The sequence below is a fragment of the Hypanus sabinus genome, chromosome 12, assembly GCF_030144855.1.
Source record: "Hypanus sabinus isolate sHypSab1 chromosome 12, sHypSab1.hap1, whole genome shotgun sequence".
Classification (NCBI taxonomy): domain Eukaryota; kingdom Metazoa; phylum Chordata; class Chondrichthyes; order Myliobatiformes; family Dasyatidae; genus Hypanus; species Hypanus sabinus.
Genome location: NC_082717.1, coordinates 69,524,296 through 69,544,218, shown reverse-complemented (window position 1 = coordinate 69,544,218; position 19,923 = coordinate 69,524,296). Strand labels below are relative to the sequence as shown.

At 40.2% G+C, this 19,923-nt stretch overlaps 1 protein-coding gene across 1 annotated transcript in view; it reads right to left on the bottom strand.

The window, feature by feature from the left end:
* Window positions 1-19,923, bottom strand: part of plek (pleckstrin) — a 57,488-nt gene that overhangs the window by 1,175 nt on the left and 36,390 nt on the right. Inside the window, exons 4-8 of the mRNA XM_059986179.1 lie at window positions 16,022-16,113; window positions 9,988-10,172; window positions 4,966-5,070; window positions 3,735-3,818; window positions 560-635 (exon numbers count right to left, since the gene is read on the bottom strand). Of these exons, the coding sequence (XP_059842162.1) occupies window positions 560-635; window positions 3,735-3,818; window positions 4,966-5,070; window positions 9,988-10,172; window positions 16,022-16,113 (542 nt within the window). The remainder of the gene's footprint in view (window positions 1-559; window positions 636-3,734; window positions 3,819-4,965; window positions 5,071-9,987; window positions 10,173-16,021; window positions 16,114-19,923) is intronic.

Sequence of the window (19,923 nt, the reverse complement as noted above, 5' to 3'; positions counted from 1 at the left end):
CAATCAAATTTTGTTCACTCAGTGGTATTCTCCAACATCTTTGGTCCCTCCTCTCAATGGTTGGTACTTCGTCCCAAACCCTTGATCTCATGAAACATTAACTCTTACTCTCTCGCACAGATGGTGTCCGAATGGTCAAGTTTCCACTGCATATTCTGTTTTTATTTCAGGTTTCTTGTGTTTTTTTTTAAGTTTCTGGCTCAAAACAGTTGATCTCACAGAACCTCTTCAAGCAATAAATCAGATAGAAAAGCAGTTTAGAACTTTAATAGCAGTACGTGCAATCGTCATTTGAGGAACAATAAAACATGACATGAAAAAGGCCAAAAATGAAGATATCTCTGAGAGTTGTAAATAGGGAAAATGTTACAAAAAAAGTGGTGAGATCTGAAGTTATTTGAAAAGATGAAGTTCTGAATTTGAGAATTTTAGATTTGAGACATTGAACTTTATGTTGAAGTTATTGACTGGAAATAACCTTAAGAAATTTTCTTTGATGAATATGTAACTTTATATGGTAAGTTCATTTCTCCAGGAACAGATCGAGAGGCATGCTTACCATCTGCAAGGTCGTCTGCTGCAGTCACCACACAGCTGCGGAGATGGATGGAACCAAGGGGATCATCCTGATCACCCTGTAGAGGGAAAGCACAAATACGTTACAGCACAAGTACCTCTTCAACTAGTCCACACTTTAAAGGTTTAGAGTCAGTGAATGAGAAGAAACTACCTCCCAAGGACAAAGGATTAGTATCCTGAAGGGAAGGATATCATAATATTGCTTAACAAAAAATTACTTTGTGTTTCTTGTTGTGATAAGTAATTCATTGTATGAAAAGGGGGCAGCATAAGTAGAAACATAGCGGTTTTCAAAAGGGCACTGTGGTGAACTACATACACCTGTCTGGACACGCCCCCCCCCCCCCCCCGCTGACTGCTCCTGTGGCTCCTCCCACAGACCCCTGTATAAAGGCGATTGGAGGCACTGCTCCTCCCTCAGTCTCCAGGATGCTGTGTGGTGGTCTCTTGCTGCTAATCGTGGTCTCTTGCAGCTAATAAGAGCCTATCATTCACCTCCCATCTCCGAGAGTTATTGATGGTGCATCAGGCATTGGATAAACATTTGAAAGACAAACCTTTCTAATATAAAGGGCAAGAGAGTGGGACTGGGGGGGATTCTCTTGCAATGAGCAATAATATTTAGGCTGAATGGTTCTATGAAGTTTTCGTAAGAGCTTCTTCCATATCTTTTTTATTTTCAATCTTATCTTTCTCTGATGACCTGGACAGTCAGAGTGAAGATATTGGATTCACCAACAATATCAAATTTAAGTGAATGGCAATAGAATTCATTTTACATTAACTAAGATAAAGGTAACACCACTGTTGCTATTTTTGCCAGTGGTATGTTGAGTATAATTCAGAAATAAACATTTTGATTTCTTAAACTGTATCTTGACAAAGGCCGGCTGGTGGTGTAGTGGCATCAGTGCCGGACTTCAGGGTGAAGGCTCCTGAGTTCGAATCCAGCCAGCTCCCAAAACCCTGGAGAGGGATGGGCTCCGCCAGGTTTCAGGTGTCCAAGACACGCCGTATGACAAGCAATTACCAAAAAGATCAGTGCAAAAAGCTTGTCATGACGGTGCCCCGACCACACACACACACACACACACACACACAAAAATTAAGCACTAGCTTTGGATGCATCTCAAGAGCTCGGACCATCAGTGTCAGATGCTAACGGCTATTTAAGGGATACTGGCACCCTTCAGGTGCCACATTCTTTTCTTGAATTTAATGCTCAAAAGCACAAATATGACAAGTAAGTTTCAGGGGAGGAATGTAACGCAAGATCTTCTGTGGAGGGTAGCTTCAGAGGTAAAGCTACTTTAAAATATTTTGGCTGAAAAGGAAGGGTTGCAGATCAGGTGCTGAAGCTACACTATGGAAGTTCTCCCAAGTTCAAGGGTAAACTTTAAGCACTGCCATACACGAGGTATATCCTGTCCCAGCTTTCAATGCACTGGCAGTATCAACCTTCAGTTGCTAAATAATAATAGTTGGGAAGAGGCTGAAAATAAAACCTTTCTTCATGTAGAAGTTTACTAGGAAAGTTGACAAGGGTAAAGCAGTCGATGTTGTCTATACGGACTTCAGTAAGGCTTCTGACAAGGTTCCACATGGAAGGTTAGTTAGGAAGGTTCAATCATTAGGTATTAATAATGAAGTAGTAAAGTGGATTCAACAGTGGCTGGATGGGAGATGCCAGAGAGTAGTGGTGGATAACTCTTTGTCAGGTGGGAGGCCGGTGACTAGTGGTGTGCCTCAGGGATCTGTACTGGGTCCAATGTTGTTTGTCATATACATTAATGATCTGGATGATGGGGTGGTAAATTGGATTAGTAAGTATGTGGATGATATGAAAATAGGTGGTGTTGTGGATAATGAAGTAGGTTTTCAAAGCTTGCAGGGAGATTTAGGCCAGTTAGAAGAGTGGGCTGAAAGATGGCAGATGGAGTTTAATGCTGATAAGTGTGAGGTGCTACATTTTGGTAAGAATAATCAAAATAGGACATATATGGTAAATGGTAGGGCATTGAAGAATGCAGTAGAACAGAGTGATCTAGGGATAATGGTGCATAGTTCCCTGAAGGTGGAATCTTATGTGGATAGGGTGGTGAAGAAAGCTTTTGGTATGCTGGCCTTTATAAATCAAAGCATTGAGTATAGGAGTTGGGATGTAATGTTAAAATTGTACAAGGCATTGGTGAGGCCAAATTTGGAGTACTGTGTACAGTTCTGGTCACTGAATTATAGGAAAGATGTCAACAAAATAGAGAGAGTACAGAGCAGATTTACTAGGATGTTACCTGGGTTTCAGCACCTAAGTTACAGAGAAAGGTTGAACAAGTTAGGTCTTTATTCTTTGGAGCGTAGAAGGTTGAGGGGGGACTTGAGGGGGATAGGTAGAGTTGACATGGATAGGCTTTTTCCATTGAGAGTAGGGGAGATTCAAACAAGAGGATATGAGTTGAGAGTTAGGGGGCAAAAGTTTAGGGGTAACATGAGGGGGAACTTCTTTACTCAGAGAGTGGTAGCTGTGTGGAACGAGCTTCCAGTAGAAGTGGTAAAGGCAGGTTCGGTATTGTCATTTAAAGGAAAATTGGATAGGTATATGGACAGGAAAGGAATGGAGGGTTATGGGCTGAGTGCAGGTTGGTGGGATGAGGTGAGAGTAAGTGTTCGGCACGGACTAGAAGGGCTGAGATGGCCTGTTTCCATGCTGTAATTGTTATATGGTTATAAGGTTATAAAATCTAAAACTTGGCTTTGGGGTAAGTGGTTGCATGTATTTCATGAGATTTGAATTAACAATCTCCTTTGCAGAAAACTAGTAATTCCATACCATGGAATAGATATTAATCCTCTGTTTTAAGCTTTATGTACGCAATAATATTTGCACATTCAGCCCCTCTACTGAAGTTTGATTCATTTACAGCACCACCTGTACACTAAGATGTCTTAAAATTCTATTCCTCAGTAACTAGATTTGTTTTTCTCTTTAGATAGTAGATTTTTTTGAGTATTGATATCTTTTCTACCGAAGTAGCAGAATTGTATTTTGATGGGATGTTAACTAATTTTTACGAGGATGGATGGAGGGAAGAGCAATGCGTGTTTTAACCCCGAAGAGAAAGAAGCATTGGTGAGTCAATAGTGTTCTTAAACCATACCGCAGCTGGGTCGTAATAGTGCAGGTAGGCAGGGTCATCACGAAGCACAAACTTCCGTACTTTCCAATTTTTTCTCCTGTGGCCCTGTTTAAAAATAAGATAATGGTGTTAACCTTTCAGATTGCAGATGTGTTTAGTGATATCTTTCCCATTGGATATGTCCCATACCTCCCACAGCACATCCAAGGTCTGACTATTCCGTATCTCAGCTGTGTCCAGTAGAACTCTCTAGTGTATATGCAGCTGTCCGGAACCTTATATTATCTATCTGTGTCTAATGGAGTTTTCCACAACACAACTAAGCAGGGCAACAATCGGCTGAAGGAACCCAGTGGCTTGAGCACCATCTGTAGGAGGAAAAGGATTTGTTGACATTTTGGATCGAAACAAGATTACTGCTCAAAACAGATGCTGCCAGATTCACTGACGCCCTGCAGCAAATTGTTTGTTGCTACAGATTCCCGCATCTGCAGTCTCTTGTGTCATCGCAGCTATAAGGAAGTCTAACCTTCTGGTGTAGTTGCAAAGCAAACACAGCCCGTCAGCTGACATCTGTGCCCAACAGTGTATTTTGTATCACAACTGTGCATAGTGAAAGATTATGAAGTAGGAAGTAGTGTCAAACATCATCAATTCAATATATTTTGGTTCAGTTACTTTGCAAGAGTTACTGATATTGGTCAAGGAAGATGAACCCTGTCCCCTGATTACAACTTCTACCCTGGTGTGGCTGTAAGATACAATTCTGGGATGAACAGAAGACATCATGGAACCCTTGGGTAATGAGTAGAAGTACTGAAGGGAACTTCACTAATTAGCATACTCAACCACGAGGACGAGCAGATTACCCCCTCAGGCCCATTAGCATACACGCAGGCAAGGGCAGGGAAAGTTTAGCAGCTCAAATGAGAAACAAGAGTCATTCTGGGCTTGTAGTGTAAGATGAATATCAGCATAAACCTTATCGGGAGCAGATAAAAGAGTCAGTTTAACTGGAGAATTAGATTATCAATTGTATAATTGAGGGACCTATTTTGTGGATTATTTGGACGGGGTTGCAATGGGATAACATCAGACAGTATTTCCAGCCATCCCTCTGTCCCTGCAGAGGTAGAGTTCTCTCCTCGCACTCAGATCCCATACTAATGAGGGAGATATACATCTGTCTGGTTGCGTGACAATACACTGAACTTGAGCTGATGTAATACAGGTGCAGAAATGATGTACATACCTGCTTCAGCAGACAACCCTGCTTTATAATAACCCCTCGAAATTCCTCCTTTAAAACATCTTCATCATCACTTGAGTTTCCTTCGCTGAAAAACCCACTGTCAGCCTGCAATTTGTTGGAAATGCACTGGAGTCAGATACTATTTATCATTTCAATTCACAGAAAATGTAAATACTCTCAACTTTCCTTGAGAAGTGTATGGTGGAAGAGGTATGAATCTATATGAAAGAAACCTGCAAGAACATCAGAATATTAGCCTATATTCTTGTACTCAGAAGATGCAGCATCTGTCCGTCATAAAGTAAACTTCTCAGAGACACTAAAGAACCAGGAGTCTACAGTGAATAGGGTTATCAGACTCAGAAAAATACAGCACTGAAACAGGCCCTTTGGCCCACCAAAACCACACTGATCATCAACCACCCACTTATACAAATCCCACATTAAAAATTCTCCCCACAATCACATCAACTCTCTCCAGATCCTACCATTCACCGATAGTTTAGGGGCGATTTTACAGCAGCTGATTAATCTAGCCATCAGCTCGTCTTTGGGATGTGGGAGGAAAATAGAGCAGCTGGAGGAAGCCCATGTGGGAAGACATGCCAACTCCACAATGAGGTACCCAGGGTCAGTATTGAACCTGGATCTCTGGCACAGAGTGACACAGCTCTGTCAGCTGCACCATTATGCCTCTCTAACTGAGAAAGAAAAATAAATTAATAGTATTTGTTAGAACTCTCTGGTCCAGCTTTCATTGGCCTGGTATGTGAACTGTAGTACAGATCTCTATTAATTAACTAATTCTAACTATGATCTAAATTCAGCAAAGATCTGTACAATCTGTTGACAATTAAACCACCACTACAACTTTACAATCTCACCAACATCAGCAATGATTTACAGCAATTTTGGATTACAGGTGGTTCTGTGTCCTAATGAAACCTGATGAGAATCTGCAATTGAAAAGGATAGTTACCCACCCCAGAGCAGAATGATCGAGGACAATCTCCGTGGTATGGTGCCAGAGAGGTCCCAAGAGTGCTGAACTAGAAAGTAACACACACAAAATGCTGGAGGAACTTGTCAGGTCGGGCAGCATCTATGGAGGGGAATAAAGAATCAATGTTCAGGCTGAGACCCTTCATCAGGTCTCATCACCAGGGTCTCAGCTCAAAACATCAGCTCTTTATTCCTCTCCTTTGACTCTTCATGTCTGAGCTGCTGAGTTCTTAAAGCATGTTTGTGTGTTGCTCTGAATTTCCAGCATCTGCAGAGTTTCAACAATATTGAAGAAGTACTTCAAGAAAAATGAACGAACCTAAAAACTGTTAAATCTCAAGGACCCGATGACTTATGACCCGGAGTTTTCAAACTGGTGACTACTGTGATAATAAATGCTTGGGTTATAATACAAAATTCTCTAGATTCTGAATCGGCTCCTGCAGATTGGAGGACAACGTACGATGCGATCCAGTAATTCAACAAAATATGGAGGGAGACAGTGGGGAACTTATCAGTGGTGGTTTGGAAAATGTAGAATCAATAGTAAATAATAACATCAAGATCATCAGAAAATAATATAACTAAGCAGAGAGTTATTTAAGCTTTTATCCAGTAGAAATAATAGGGAGAAACTAATGAATATTCATATTTTCAGATGTCTTTTGGTAGGTTCCCACACCAGAAGTTGCCAAACAAAGTTGAAGCCCATGTAATTATAAATGTGTTACTAGCATATTTGACAATTGTTTAACAGATGAAAAACTAAGTTCAAAAAATAAATGGGCAGATGTATCTAGTGGGATGCTTCAGGGATCTGTACCTGACCCCCAAGTATTCACAATTTATATCCATAATTACACTGAGGAAATCAAATATGAAAATGTGAAACTGTGAGTATGCAAATATCCACTTTGGTAGAGAGAGAAAAAAAACAGAAATTTGGGTTCTTTTTAAGATGGTGAGATTTTAGAAAATATTAATGTTCAAAAGCACCTGGTTCCCCTTGTGAACCCTAACATTCAGGTGCTGCAATCAAGAAGATAAATGGCATGTCGAGTTTTATTACAAGATTTGAGTTGAAGAATAAAAACTTGCTCCTACAATTATATGAATTGTGTGTAAAGCCAGAGTAAAGTGTTCAAATTTGGCGTCTTTTCCTGGGATCATTCTCGTGAACTTCCTCTGAACTCTCGACAATGCCAGTACATACTTCCCTAGCAAAGGGGACAAAACTGCTCATAATATTGAGTGTGGTCTGTCCAAGGCCTTATAAAGCCTCAGAATTATATCCTTGCATTTGTATTCCAGTCCTCTAGTAATCAATGCTAAACTTACATTTGCCTCCCAAGTCTCTCCGCACCTCTGATTTTGAATTTTCTTCCCACTTACAAAATAGTCCATGCCTTTATTCCTTCTGTCAAAGTACACGACCACGCACTTCCCTACATTATATTCCATCTGCCCATCTGCCACTTCTTTTCCATCCCCCCAATCTGTTTAAGTCATTGTGCCAACACTCTGCTTCCTCAACACTATCTGCCTTTCCATATACCTTTGTATGATCCGCAAACTTAGCCATAAAGCCATCAATTCCGTTATCCAAATCATTGACATACAGCATGAAAAAAAGGCAGTCCCAACACCAGCCTCTGCAACACTCCACTAGTCAGTGACAGCCAACCAGAAAAGGCCCACATTGTTCCCATTTGTTTCCTCCTACCAGTCAGCCAATCCTCTATCTATTCTGGTACCTTTCCCTTAATATCATGGGCTCTTACTTTATTAAACAGTCTCATGTGAGGTTCCTTGTCAAAGGACTTCTGAAAATCCAAATAAACAACATCCATTGACTCTCCGTTATATATCCTGCCCGTCCAACAGATTTGTCAGGCAATCATTTCTCCTTTAGAAAACCATGTTGCAGTTAGCCGATTTTATCATTAAGCTCCTCCCTGAAATCTCATCCTTAGACTCCAACAATTTTCTGATCACTAAAGTCAGGCTAACTAGCCTCTACTTTCTTTTCTTCTGCCTTCCTCCCTTCTTAAAGAGCAGAGTGGTATTTCCAGTTTTCAACACCTCAGGAAACATTCCATAATCTCATGATTCTTGAACCAATCCTATATCCATGCTAATACATCACCCTCAACTCTATACATCCTTATCTTCTGGAAGTTCAAGTAAATAATATCCATCTGTTCCCTTCTATCCACTGCGCTCGTAATATCCTCAAAGAACTCCAGTAAGTTTGTCAAACAGGACCTACCATTGCTGAATCCATGCTGTGTATGCACGATAGATCCATTTCTTTCCAGATGCCTCACTATTTCTTCTTTAATGTTAGCTTTAAGCATTTTCCCAGCTACTGGTGTTTAACTCACTGGCCTATAGTTACCTGCCTTTTGAACAGTGGCATGCCATTTGACTTCTTCCAATCTGCCAGGACCTGCCCAGAGTCTAGAGAATTTTGGCAAATTATCACCAAAGCCTCAACTATAACTTCTTCTATTTCTTTCAGTACCCTGGGACGCATTCCATCAGGACCAGGGGACTTGTCGTCTTCAGGCCCACGAGTTTGCTCAGCTCCGCCTCTTTAGTGATAGCTATTGTATCAAGGTCCTCACCTCCCATCGCATCCATATCATCTCTCTTCAGCACATTAGTTGTGTCCTCCACCATGAAGCCCGAAACAAAATAGTCATTCAAAGCCTCAGCCATTTCCTCATAACCTAATATTAATTCCCCCTTCTCATCTTCTAAGGGAACTACATTAACTTTAGCTACCCTTTTCCGCTTTATATAATTATAAAAACTTTCACTGTCCGTTTAGCACTATATTTCGTGCTAGTTTATTTTGATCATCTATCTTCACTTTCTTTATTGCTTGCTTTCTGTTTCACTGTTGCTTTTTAAAATTTCCCTAATCTTCCAATTTCCCTAATCTTCCAGTTTCCCACTACTCTTGCTGACTTTGTATGCCTTCTTTTATTTCCTTAGTTATCTGAGGCTGGCTCTCTCCACCCTTACTGTTCTTGCTTTTAACTGGATTGTACTTCTGTTGAGCACAGTAAAAAATCTCTTGAAAGTCTTTCACTGTTTCTCAGCCAAATCCCACCATATAGCCTGCGTTCCCAGTCTACCCTATTGAGCTCCTCCCTCATCCCATTGTAGTCTCACTTGTTTAAGCATAATACGCTGGTTTTAGATCGAACAATTGCACCCTCCATTTGTATGAGGAATTCAATCACATTGTGATCGCTCTTTCCAAGAGGATCCCTAACTACAAGATTGCTAATTTTACCTGTCTCATTGAACAGATCCAGATGCAAGATAGTGAGTTCCCTTGTAGGTTCAGTAACATGATGTTCAAGAAAGCTACCATGTGTGCATTCTATGAAGCCCTCCTCAAGACTGCCTCAACCAACTTGATTCACCCAATGTACGTGCAAGTTAAAGTCCCTCATGATAACTGCTGTTCCATTCTTACATGTCCCAGATATTTCTCAGTTTATTGCTGGTGCCCTAATATTATTATCCGGTGGCCCACCAGTGACTTTTTTCCTTTTACTCTTCCTAATCTTTACCCATCCCTCCTCCCTTTCTTAATCAAAGGAAAAAATCATCCTCAGACATTCTTCATAACTGAAACACTCCATCCCAGGCAACATCCTGTTGCCTTTTCTCTGAACCCTATCCGATGCTCATACATCCTTCCTATAGTGTGGTGACCAGAACTACATGTAGTCGCTCTGCTGAGGGAACTGCATGTGGCATGTTTAGGACTTACAGAAGCTCCCTGCCTGTGTGAAGAAGGCAGAGTAAAGAGATGCTGACTAGCTGTCATTAAATTATTTGATAATTAACTTCCAGTAATTGAGGGAGTGAGTGAGAGAAATGGAGCCATCTTCTGTATCCTTGTGTAATAAGGATTTTGTTGGGCCCTTTACTCAACATGTAAAACTTTTAAAGGAAAATTAAACAAATGCAGTGCCACAGGGCAGATTTTTAAGTACTTACAAAATAATAATAAGCATCAGAGTCATCCACAAAGCAGTTTTCCGCGATTCGTTCAGCTGCCTCCTTGGTCCTGTCCTCTGCTGGCTGTATGTACCCATCACAGACGAGGGCAGCTGCCAGCAGGATGCCCTCACGCCGGTTCCTTACAAAGTTAGTTGACAGCAACCAGTCAATCACAGAGCCACCTGCAATAATAATTCAAAAGCAATGAAAATAAGTCCTTGTTTTATGTACTGTATTGCCAGTTGTCTCAACATTTAAACTATACAACAAAATGTCATTTTATTGCCCTGAGATTGTGCTGGGATCAACTTTAGAATATTTATTTAATTTACAAATAACCACATAATTACCAGATTTCTTCAGTGAAGGGCTATTATAAATTGTTTAAATTAACATTTATTGAAAAATAACCTTAGGCAAGAAAATTAAACCAATAGTGCACAACCTTCTTTGTGGAGAAGACATTTCTCCAGCATTTAGTGTGCGTGTTGCTTGGATTTCCAGCATCTGCAGATATTCTCGTTTGCAAATCAATTCTGGTTGTGCATTTTTTTTACATAACCAAACGGTACCATCTTCAGTGCTTTACGCAAATGCCACTGCTTTAAGTTATTATCTGCCTTGTTTTGATTCAAATGATAACCAAACAACAAAAAGCCATTAATCATTTCCTTATTTCAATTTAATAAATTAAGTCTGTTACTTAGATGTATTTGGCATCAGGATTTGCTCCGAATAACTCCTGGAGAATCAGTAACAACCTGGATTGTTGATTCAGTCAGAATCTCATGATTGATTTAAAAAATATTCTCTGCATTTAAAAACTAAATTAAACTTTATATATTGTAACTATACAAAGTTAACAATTTCAATGATCAAATTCCAAATTACAATGCAACTTGATTTACAATCTATATTGCTCACTCCTGGGGTCCTTTGGCATCTGTGTAGTCATTATTAATATAACTAAGAAGCTCTGTTGCAATATAAGCTCCAGGCATGACTCTGGTTGGCTGATTAAAGCCCTACCCACCCCCCCCCCCCACCTCCATTCTCCTCACCTACTCCATCACCCTACTTGGTTCAACAACACTATGGCCAAACTCCAAACAATCTTTTACCAGTGTGACTAAGGAGTCAGAGCATGGGACATTGATAGATCACTTTGCCGAGAATGAACAATGCAGTTCTCCTGTTAAATTTACCTTCTAAACTCTCTTGTCTGTATGTGCTAGTGTTTAGAAAATAAATTTAACACGGTATCTGCTTTCAGCTTTTCCATCATAGAAACTCTGAGGAATCGACATGCAGTTTGTTCATCATTTTAAGCCAGCTTTTTGTTGTTGGCTCATTGACCTATCAACATCCCAGGCCTTAGTCCTTAGTCAGACCTTGGCCTCACTTGAATGGCAATTCCCTCATGGTGCCCTGCCATAACTGAAGGACTTTGCCTTTGACTATTTACCCACTGCTTTTAATTGTTATTTCAACCAGAATGAGTCTCTCCATTTCAAAGTCCACGCATGGATCAACCAAGCCTGACACGTCAGAAAGAAAAACCACTCATTTGACAACGAAGCAACTATTGATGGTGTTACAAGATGTTCATGACACTTTTTTTCCTGCCTGACATCTACCTGGTTCTTGCAGCCACATCTGAGATGTCAGGAAAAAAAAAATTGCAGCCATGCCAGATACGTCAGGAGGAACGTGCAACTGTTTCCTAGCCCTCTCGGCTGTGCTGGAAATTCCCAGGAGCATCAGGAGAACAACAACCAGAGAGCTACGTGCAGTTTCAACGTCACCAGGAGCCACATTTGCATCCTCTGTTTGTAATCATGCTTGCCTCATAGGCTGGAGTAACATTCAGATTCAGTTTATTGTCATTTAGAAACCACAAATGCAAAGCAGTTAAAAAATGAGACAACGTTCCTCCAGAATGATATCACAAAAGCATATGACAAAACAGACTACACCAGAAAATCCACATAACGTTTGGCAATCCCCAATCCAGAGTCCAGAGAGGCTGCTGTGTATTAATATCGCGCTACCGTCTTAGTGTGTTCCCCAAAAAGGAGCTCCAAATCCACCAGACAAAAAGACCAAAAACTAAAGCTACAAGACCTGCACAAAACCACATAATTACAACATATAGTTACAACAGTGCAAACGATAGCATAATTGATAAAAAAAAACAGACTATGGGCACAGTAAAAATAGTCCAAAATGTTAAAGGACTGTAAGTTCAAAAGAAATCACCACAGTTTCCACAAGTCCCCAGGGTCCCAACAGACTCGCCATCCCACACCGGCGGCAGAAGGAATACCCCCGCTATGGAATTCCAAGGTGCCACCTGACTCAGCCTCGCAGATGCAGCACACAATGGAAGCTCCGTCAAAACCAGCCTCACAGATGCAGCACACACCGAAAACAACCTGAGACCGTAGAACCTCCGAGCCGACGACCATCCCCTCCAACACAGCTTCTCCGAGCACCATCCTCTACCGAGCGTATTAAGACGGCCCCGCCAATGGCCATCCGCAACGCGACCCCGAGAACTGAGAGCCTGTTCTTCCGAGCAGAGTCCCGGACCTCACAGCAGCAGCAACGAAGAAGGTCTTCCTGGAATTTCCCCATGTTTCTCCATGCTTCCACATCCATTTTCAATCAATTATGATTGCGCGCGGCACCCCACTTCACAAATAACAGATAATCATATCCGGAGTGGCCGCTGGAAGCTGCATTGCGCCACCATCTTGGATCTTGGAACATACAATCTTAATGACATTAATATACTTATTTTTTTATTTTTGATTAATATCTCCAAAACAAATAAATCTCAAACTCTTTAACATCTCTCCATTGGCCAGATGTCTTCGCCAGACACTATTGTGACTGATTTGCCTAGCCTTGCCTCCTATAGGATATTCCTTCCATGGTTTCAGGATCAAATGGAAGTACATGTCACCTGTCAACCCTTCAAAACTTCATCTTAAAACCCATTGACTTTCTTACCATTACAATAAAATGCTCTAATGATTTCAGTAAGCTCACTTCCTTTTGTTGTGGCCTAGACCATCGCCATCTATTTCTCTTGTCCAATTTCAGTATAAATACTACTTGCTATCCATCAGCATCTTGTTATTTATACAATTCTATTTCTTTTAAGTATCTGATGACCACTCCTAATCACCCATGAACCATGTGGCTGAGGAGCCTTTTTTTTTAAAAAAAAGAGGACATTTAAGATTTAACTATGGTGTTCTTGAACATGCTTAGGTACAGAAAGCAGCTTAGTTCCTCCTAAAAACATTTCTTTCCCTAAAATACATTAATATACAAGCTTGGTCTTCATGCCAATCTATGGCCTCTACTACTGGCTTACTTCTTTGTTCAAAATTTATTCAACTCACTGCATTTAAATTGCGATGATGGGATGTAAGCTCTTATCTCAGAGCCATCAGACCAACCTATGTACCAAAACAAAGACAAGAGTGGTAAGGGCTGAATTTTAGAGTGAGCTAGATAGACTGGTGATAATGTAAATGCTGAATGCATCTGGATGCCCGAAGATATCATTTAACTTCTTCACATTAGTTTCACGAATATAGTATACTGAAAAAAAAACTACTCTACCAGAGTTCTTGGAATAAAAATCCATGAGGCAGGGGTAGTTAGTTGCATAAAAGAGAATACCCAAACTCCATATTCAAGAATATGAAATTTCAACTTCTATTTCAGACCACAAGAGTCGACACTGGTTAGAAGAATTTATCTGCATTGTGTACCACTTCCCCATGCTCCCATAAGTGCAGGCATTCAGAAACCACCTACGCATCCGTACACAACTTGTCAGAAGCTCTTATCTGTATGACTGGAAGGTCTACAGTGCTATAGGTAAGTACTTCTCAGAAGAAGTTGCCAGGGAGCACCTCCTTCAACTTCATTAGCCTTTCAGGTGCAGGTATGGTCTTTTTCCACTTCTCTGCCTTGGTAACTTCCTGGACTTCTCTGGGGATCCAAGATGAAGTGAGTCTGATGGGTCCCCAAAGAATAGGGGCAAAGTGTACTCAACATTGATGAAAAGTGTGCCCAACCCTGATGACTAAATTTGTGTGTTTCTATGTCAGGTGAACCCAATGTATATGAACACCAGGTACCATCATATACTGAGTTTCTACCTGTCCATGTGGTGTTGCGAGGATTTTTTTCGGTCCTGGTACTGTGCAATGTTTCTATCAGCTGTACATGCTGCACTGGCTGTTATTTATGGAAGAGACGAGAGCATTCCTAACAATCAGAACTTTCCTATACAGATATCATATCATTCCCAAGGCACACTGAACTGAGTGGGGAAGAGTCAGCCAACTACATCTTTGCAGACTGTGGATTTGCGAAGAGTGTGTTGAGAAGGATGCAATGGATACTCCTTGTACAATTGGAGTCTGTGTTCCAATTCATCCCCAGCAGCTGAGTAACAGAAGATTCTGATCTATGTACCATGAGATCCAAAATCTACTGAGGGTCAAATCAGAGGCATTCAAGTCTGGTGACCAAGAAGGTTACACGATGTCCAGGTACGACTCGTCTTGGGCCCAACACTTAAGTGCAATTACCTCTTCTTCCTTAGGAGTTTGTGAAGACTCAACATGACATCTAAAACTTCGGCAAGCTTCTATAGATTTGTAGTGGGGAGTATATTGACTGGCTGCAGCACAGCCTGTAATGGAAACATCAGTGCTCTTGAATAGAAAATTCTACAAAAAGCAGTGGATATGGCCCAGTCCATCACACTTAAAGCCCTCCCAGCCACTGAGCACATCTACATGAAAGAGTGTTGCAGGAAAGCAGCATCCATCATCAGGGACCTTAAACATCCAGGAATGCTCTGCTGCTATCAGGAAGAAGGTACAGGAGCCTCAGGACTTACATCACCAGTTCAGGAACAGGTGTTAACTCTCAGCCATCAGGCTCTTGAACCAAAGGGGATAATTTCACTCAAATTGGCCCATCATTAGAATGTTCCCACAACCAATGGATTCACTTTCAAAGACTCTTCATCTCATATTTGCAATATTTATTGCTTATGTATTTATTATCATTATTTCCTCTTTTTGAAATTGTAGTTTGTTTTCTTCTGCACTCTGGTTGAACGCCCTAGTTGGGCAGTTTTTCATTGATTCTGTTACGGTTATTATTTTATAGATTTATTGTGTATGCTCACAAGAAAAAGAATCTCAGGTTTGTATATGTACTTTGAACTTTATTCCCAGAGTCATACACCAAGTGCTGCTGGAAGGTCATCAACTGAGTGAAAGACTGCCTGAGGACTGCTCTGCCTGAAACAAGTTGACCTCCAGAACAGTGAGTTGTTTGTTAGAGAATGGGGCTGACTGGACATTCCAGGCTGTAGGAGTACCTGCTGTGAAATGCACTGAAGATCGGTGCAGCCAAAGCAAAGGCTCTTTGCGGAAGGGACACAGTCATTACTGCACATTGAGGGACTGAGCCTGGCAAGGAAGCCCCTCAAACAATGAAAGGGTGAAACACCCCAGCGGGCCACATGATTATGGTGCTATGTTTTTTTTAAAAAAACTTTTTTATTACTGAATAAATGGAAAAGTTTTTCACTATATGTTTTAACATGAATAAAATCTATTTTCATAATTTAAAAAAAAATCAGCCTCTCCATGTTTCCCTGTACCCCTTCAGTAAAGATTATCTTTAAATCTTTAATATTCTTTTAGTAATGTGCTGCAGTAATGGCTGCTTGCACTGTGGCTTGTTTCTTAGCAGGTGACAATGATCACAGCTACTGTTCTACACATTGAGAACTGCAAGAACCTGTGGGGAGTGCTACACGGATGCCACAATGTTAGTTTCAGTAGAGCTTTACATAAGGAAATATGGCAATACAGTCCTTTGTAACTTTGTATTAAAATTCTCTCTTTCTCAAGCAGCAGTAGAATGAATCATACTATTTCAACACAATAAAAACCCTTATGAGGCAATTTCTAGCACACATATTCACCTGCAAAACAGTGATTGAAGGTTTTCTTCTCCTTTTGTAATTTAAGTTCTTTCACTCCAGTTTCAGGGTCTTTCATAGAGAGGTATAAAGCACTAAATGGAGGGGAAACAAAGTTTCTAGAATTATAGCCTGCTTTTTTGTTGCAGCAAAATTAGAACACAAATTAGAAAACATTTTTAGAAAGATAATCGATACATTTAAAATTGCACTTGACAACTAAGCACTTGTGCTCCTTGATCCCTCTGTTCCATCACATTCCTCAGAGCTCTACCATTCACTGTATAAACCCTAAATTGTTTTGATTTCCATATATGCAATACCTCACATTTATCTAGATTGAAATCCTTTTGCCAAAGATCAGCTCACAAACCTCGTTAATCAAGATCTCCTGTAGTTTTTCCATAATCTTCTACACTATCTACACTGCCAATTATTTCCGTTCATTGTCAAGCTTCCTCATCATTGTATGCTCACATCCAAATTGTTTATATAAATTACAAATTACAAGGTTTCCAGCACTGGCATTATAACAGAGGTCCAGTGTGTTGTATGCCATCTAACGTTCCTGAGAACATTTGGAATGATGACTCCATATACCAATTTTAAACAGCCTCAACAATTGATAACTCAAAGCTAGAAACATAAGCAGATTGGCTGTAACAAGTTGGTGTTTATTTTGAAACTTTTTCAGGCTTGTTCATTCTCTCTCAATGTGTTTTACAGACTGCTTTAATACTACATCTTGCTGAATGGCCTGAGTAATTAATTTGCAGATTTAATTCTTACTTTCCTAAATTATTGTGTGGTATACGTATGTTAAGTGTAATACTGTGCTTTACACCCTGGCCCGAATAAACATTGTTTTGTTTGATGGTATGCCTGCATATAGTTAAATGACAATAAACTTGATTTGACTTAAAACCATATAACAATTACAGCACGGAAACAGGCCATCTCAGCTCTTATAATCCGTGCAGAATGCTTACTCTCACCTAGTCCCACCGACCTGCACTCAGCCCATAACCTTCCTTGATTGGACCTGACTAAACTCACTGATTGTTATTAGGAAATTTTCATTCACAAGCTACATCTAACATTGACAATGAAGGTTCCATTAAATTAACTTGGAACTTTCATCCTCAATATCAGATAAATCATGTAGTAATCTGGATGGTGCATCACATTTGAACAAAAAACAATTAAGTAATGTCAAATTCATTATATTGTTATCACTAGCTGCCCAGTGTTGTCTGTCACACAGCACCTCAGAGACTCATAGTGGCATTAGAGTTGTGCAGCGCAGAAACAGGCTCTTCGTCCTACCATACCTTGTCTATTCAAGTACCTGTCCAAATTTCCCTTCATTATAGTCATTCTACCTGGTTCTACCACCTCCTCTGGCAATGTGTTCTGGATATTGAACATTCTCAATGTAAAAATAACTTATCCCTTAAATCACATTTAAAACTAATGAGTCTCACAAACCTCTTACTTTTAAAACCCCTATCACAGGGAAAAAGATTCTGCCTTATCAATACCTCTATTAATTTTAAATACCTCTAACCAGTCACCTCCCAACCTCCTTTACTTTGGAAAAACAAGCCCAGCCTATCCAGTTTCTCCCATAATTGAAGTACTCTAATCTATAAAACATCTTGGTGAATCTCCTCTGATCTTTTTCCAGCACAACCACATCCTTCCTATACTATGGCAACCAAAAACTGCAAACAATGCTCCAAGAGAAGTCTAAACATTGTTACATTTAGTCTGCAACACAGTGTCCCAACATTTATATTGTAGATCCCAAGTGATAAAGCAAGCATGAATCTTCACCACCCAATTTTAATAAAAAAAACATTAAAATGGGGAATTAGTGTTGATGATCAAGATAGACACAGTAGGCTGAGGAGTCTATTTTCATGATGATTACCGGTAAGCCTTGATGCACCATCAGTAACTCACACTGAGACGTAGGCGAGATATCGGCTTTTATTGACTGGAAGAAGGAACCAGGAGTGAGTGTCTATCATACAATGTCTTGGAGACTGAGGCCGAGCGTCAGGCCTCAGATCTCCTTTATACAGGGGCCTGTGGGAGGAGCCACAGGAGCAGTCAGCAGGGGGCGTGTCCAGACAGGCACATAGTTCACCACAAGCCTATCTGATTATGACTTATGCATCCAGCAAGTCCACGCTGATTGTGTTTGAGATGGCATTTGCCAAAATAGTGTGCTTCCTGTATGTTTGCCCTTCAACTTGTTATTTGGTACAGAATTGCACTGTCTGCCTTGCTATAATGCTTCTTTGAAAACCAGTCCATGCAGCTTTATAAAACAGTGGACATAGTTGATGGAATTCTTCATGCTCCATAACTTTGTCAAGTAGAACTGACATAAAAAGGATTTACACAACCTCCTTTTGGAAGACTAAATGTTATACTGCTGTTTTTTTTTGCACTGATTGAACGAGGGAAGAACAATGTTCTCATTGTATATTACTGATGTTTTCCTGAACTTCTTTGTTTAACTTTTACGAAGCCTTGCGACTAATAGTAATATTGATCCCTGGACCCTGAATATTGTTGGTACTTTGGCAATTCTACTTATAATTACAGTCACAAGATGTGGGAGTTTCAAACAAGGGGTTGTTTTAACAACAAGGACCTCAGAATACAATCTGTAAATACCTGTGATGACCGCACTACATCCTTTACCCATAAGACCTATTTACATTGTCATATACAAATATAATTCAGTAACATGTCTCATGATGTACTTTCGTAGATTGAATAGCGAGTTAAAGATATTTTTCTTGGGTTATAGTAGCTGGACTTTTGAGGTCAAGAGAGTGGAACTTCCCCAGTGCAATGGCTTTTCCACTTCAAAATCCCTCCTGCACAGGCTTCCTGTCATCATTGGACATGATGACAACCACCGCCATTGGGGCAGTGATATTTTCTGTTGGACATTTACTGAGAGGATAGTGTTGAAATATGGAATGAATATCATCAATTCCACAGCAAAGTTTAAAGGAGAAGCTGGTAAGATTAAAATAAAGAAATAATGTAAGATGTCAGGAATTGAGTAGATAATTGTGTTCTTGAGAGTGGTATTAATATATCCCTAATCAATGCTTAATTCCATTTTTCTGCACAGATATGATTGTTATACTGAGTCAAATAGAATTGAAGTCATGGAAATTTTTGACAAATAGTATGATGGGGTAGCATAACACAGAAGAAGGCCATTTAACAGCTATATCGAAACTTTCAAACAGCAATCTAGTTAGTCCAAATCAGAATTAACATTTCAGGTCAAATGCTCTCTATCATAACTGGGTCTGATAAAGTCTGTCAATGAGTCATCAACCTGAGACATTCCTATGAAACTGGATTCTAGGGAAACTGCAGTTAGTGAAGAACAGTAATAACATTTCACAGACAATGACTTCAACAATGTCTGCTTAGCCCACAGTCTATATTCATGACTGTGTGGCTAAACAAAGCTCAAACATCATCTATAAAGTCACTGATGATATCGTTGCTGTTTGTAGAATCTCAGATGGTAACGATAAGGTGTACAGGAGTGAGATTGTTTGGCTGATTGTATGGTGTCAAAGCCACAACCTCCCACGTAATGTCAATGAGACCAAGAAACTGATTATGGACTTGAGGAATGAGAAATTGGGAGAACATACAATAGTCTTCTTTCAGGGGTTACTGGTGGAAAGGGTGAGCAGCTTTAAGTCCTGGAAATCAACATCTCAGAGAACAAATAGGCTCTGGCCATCTGCCTTATTCATACCCCTAATGAGTGTGTAAACTACTGTGCAGTAGCCTTCATTCTCCAGCACCCCAGAGAAGAAAGATCCAGTGTGACTAATCTTTCCCTATGCAGTACTCCT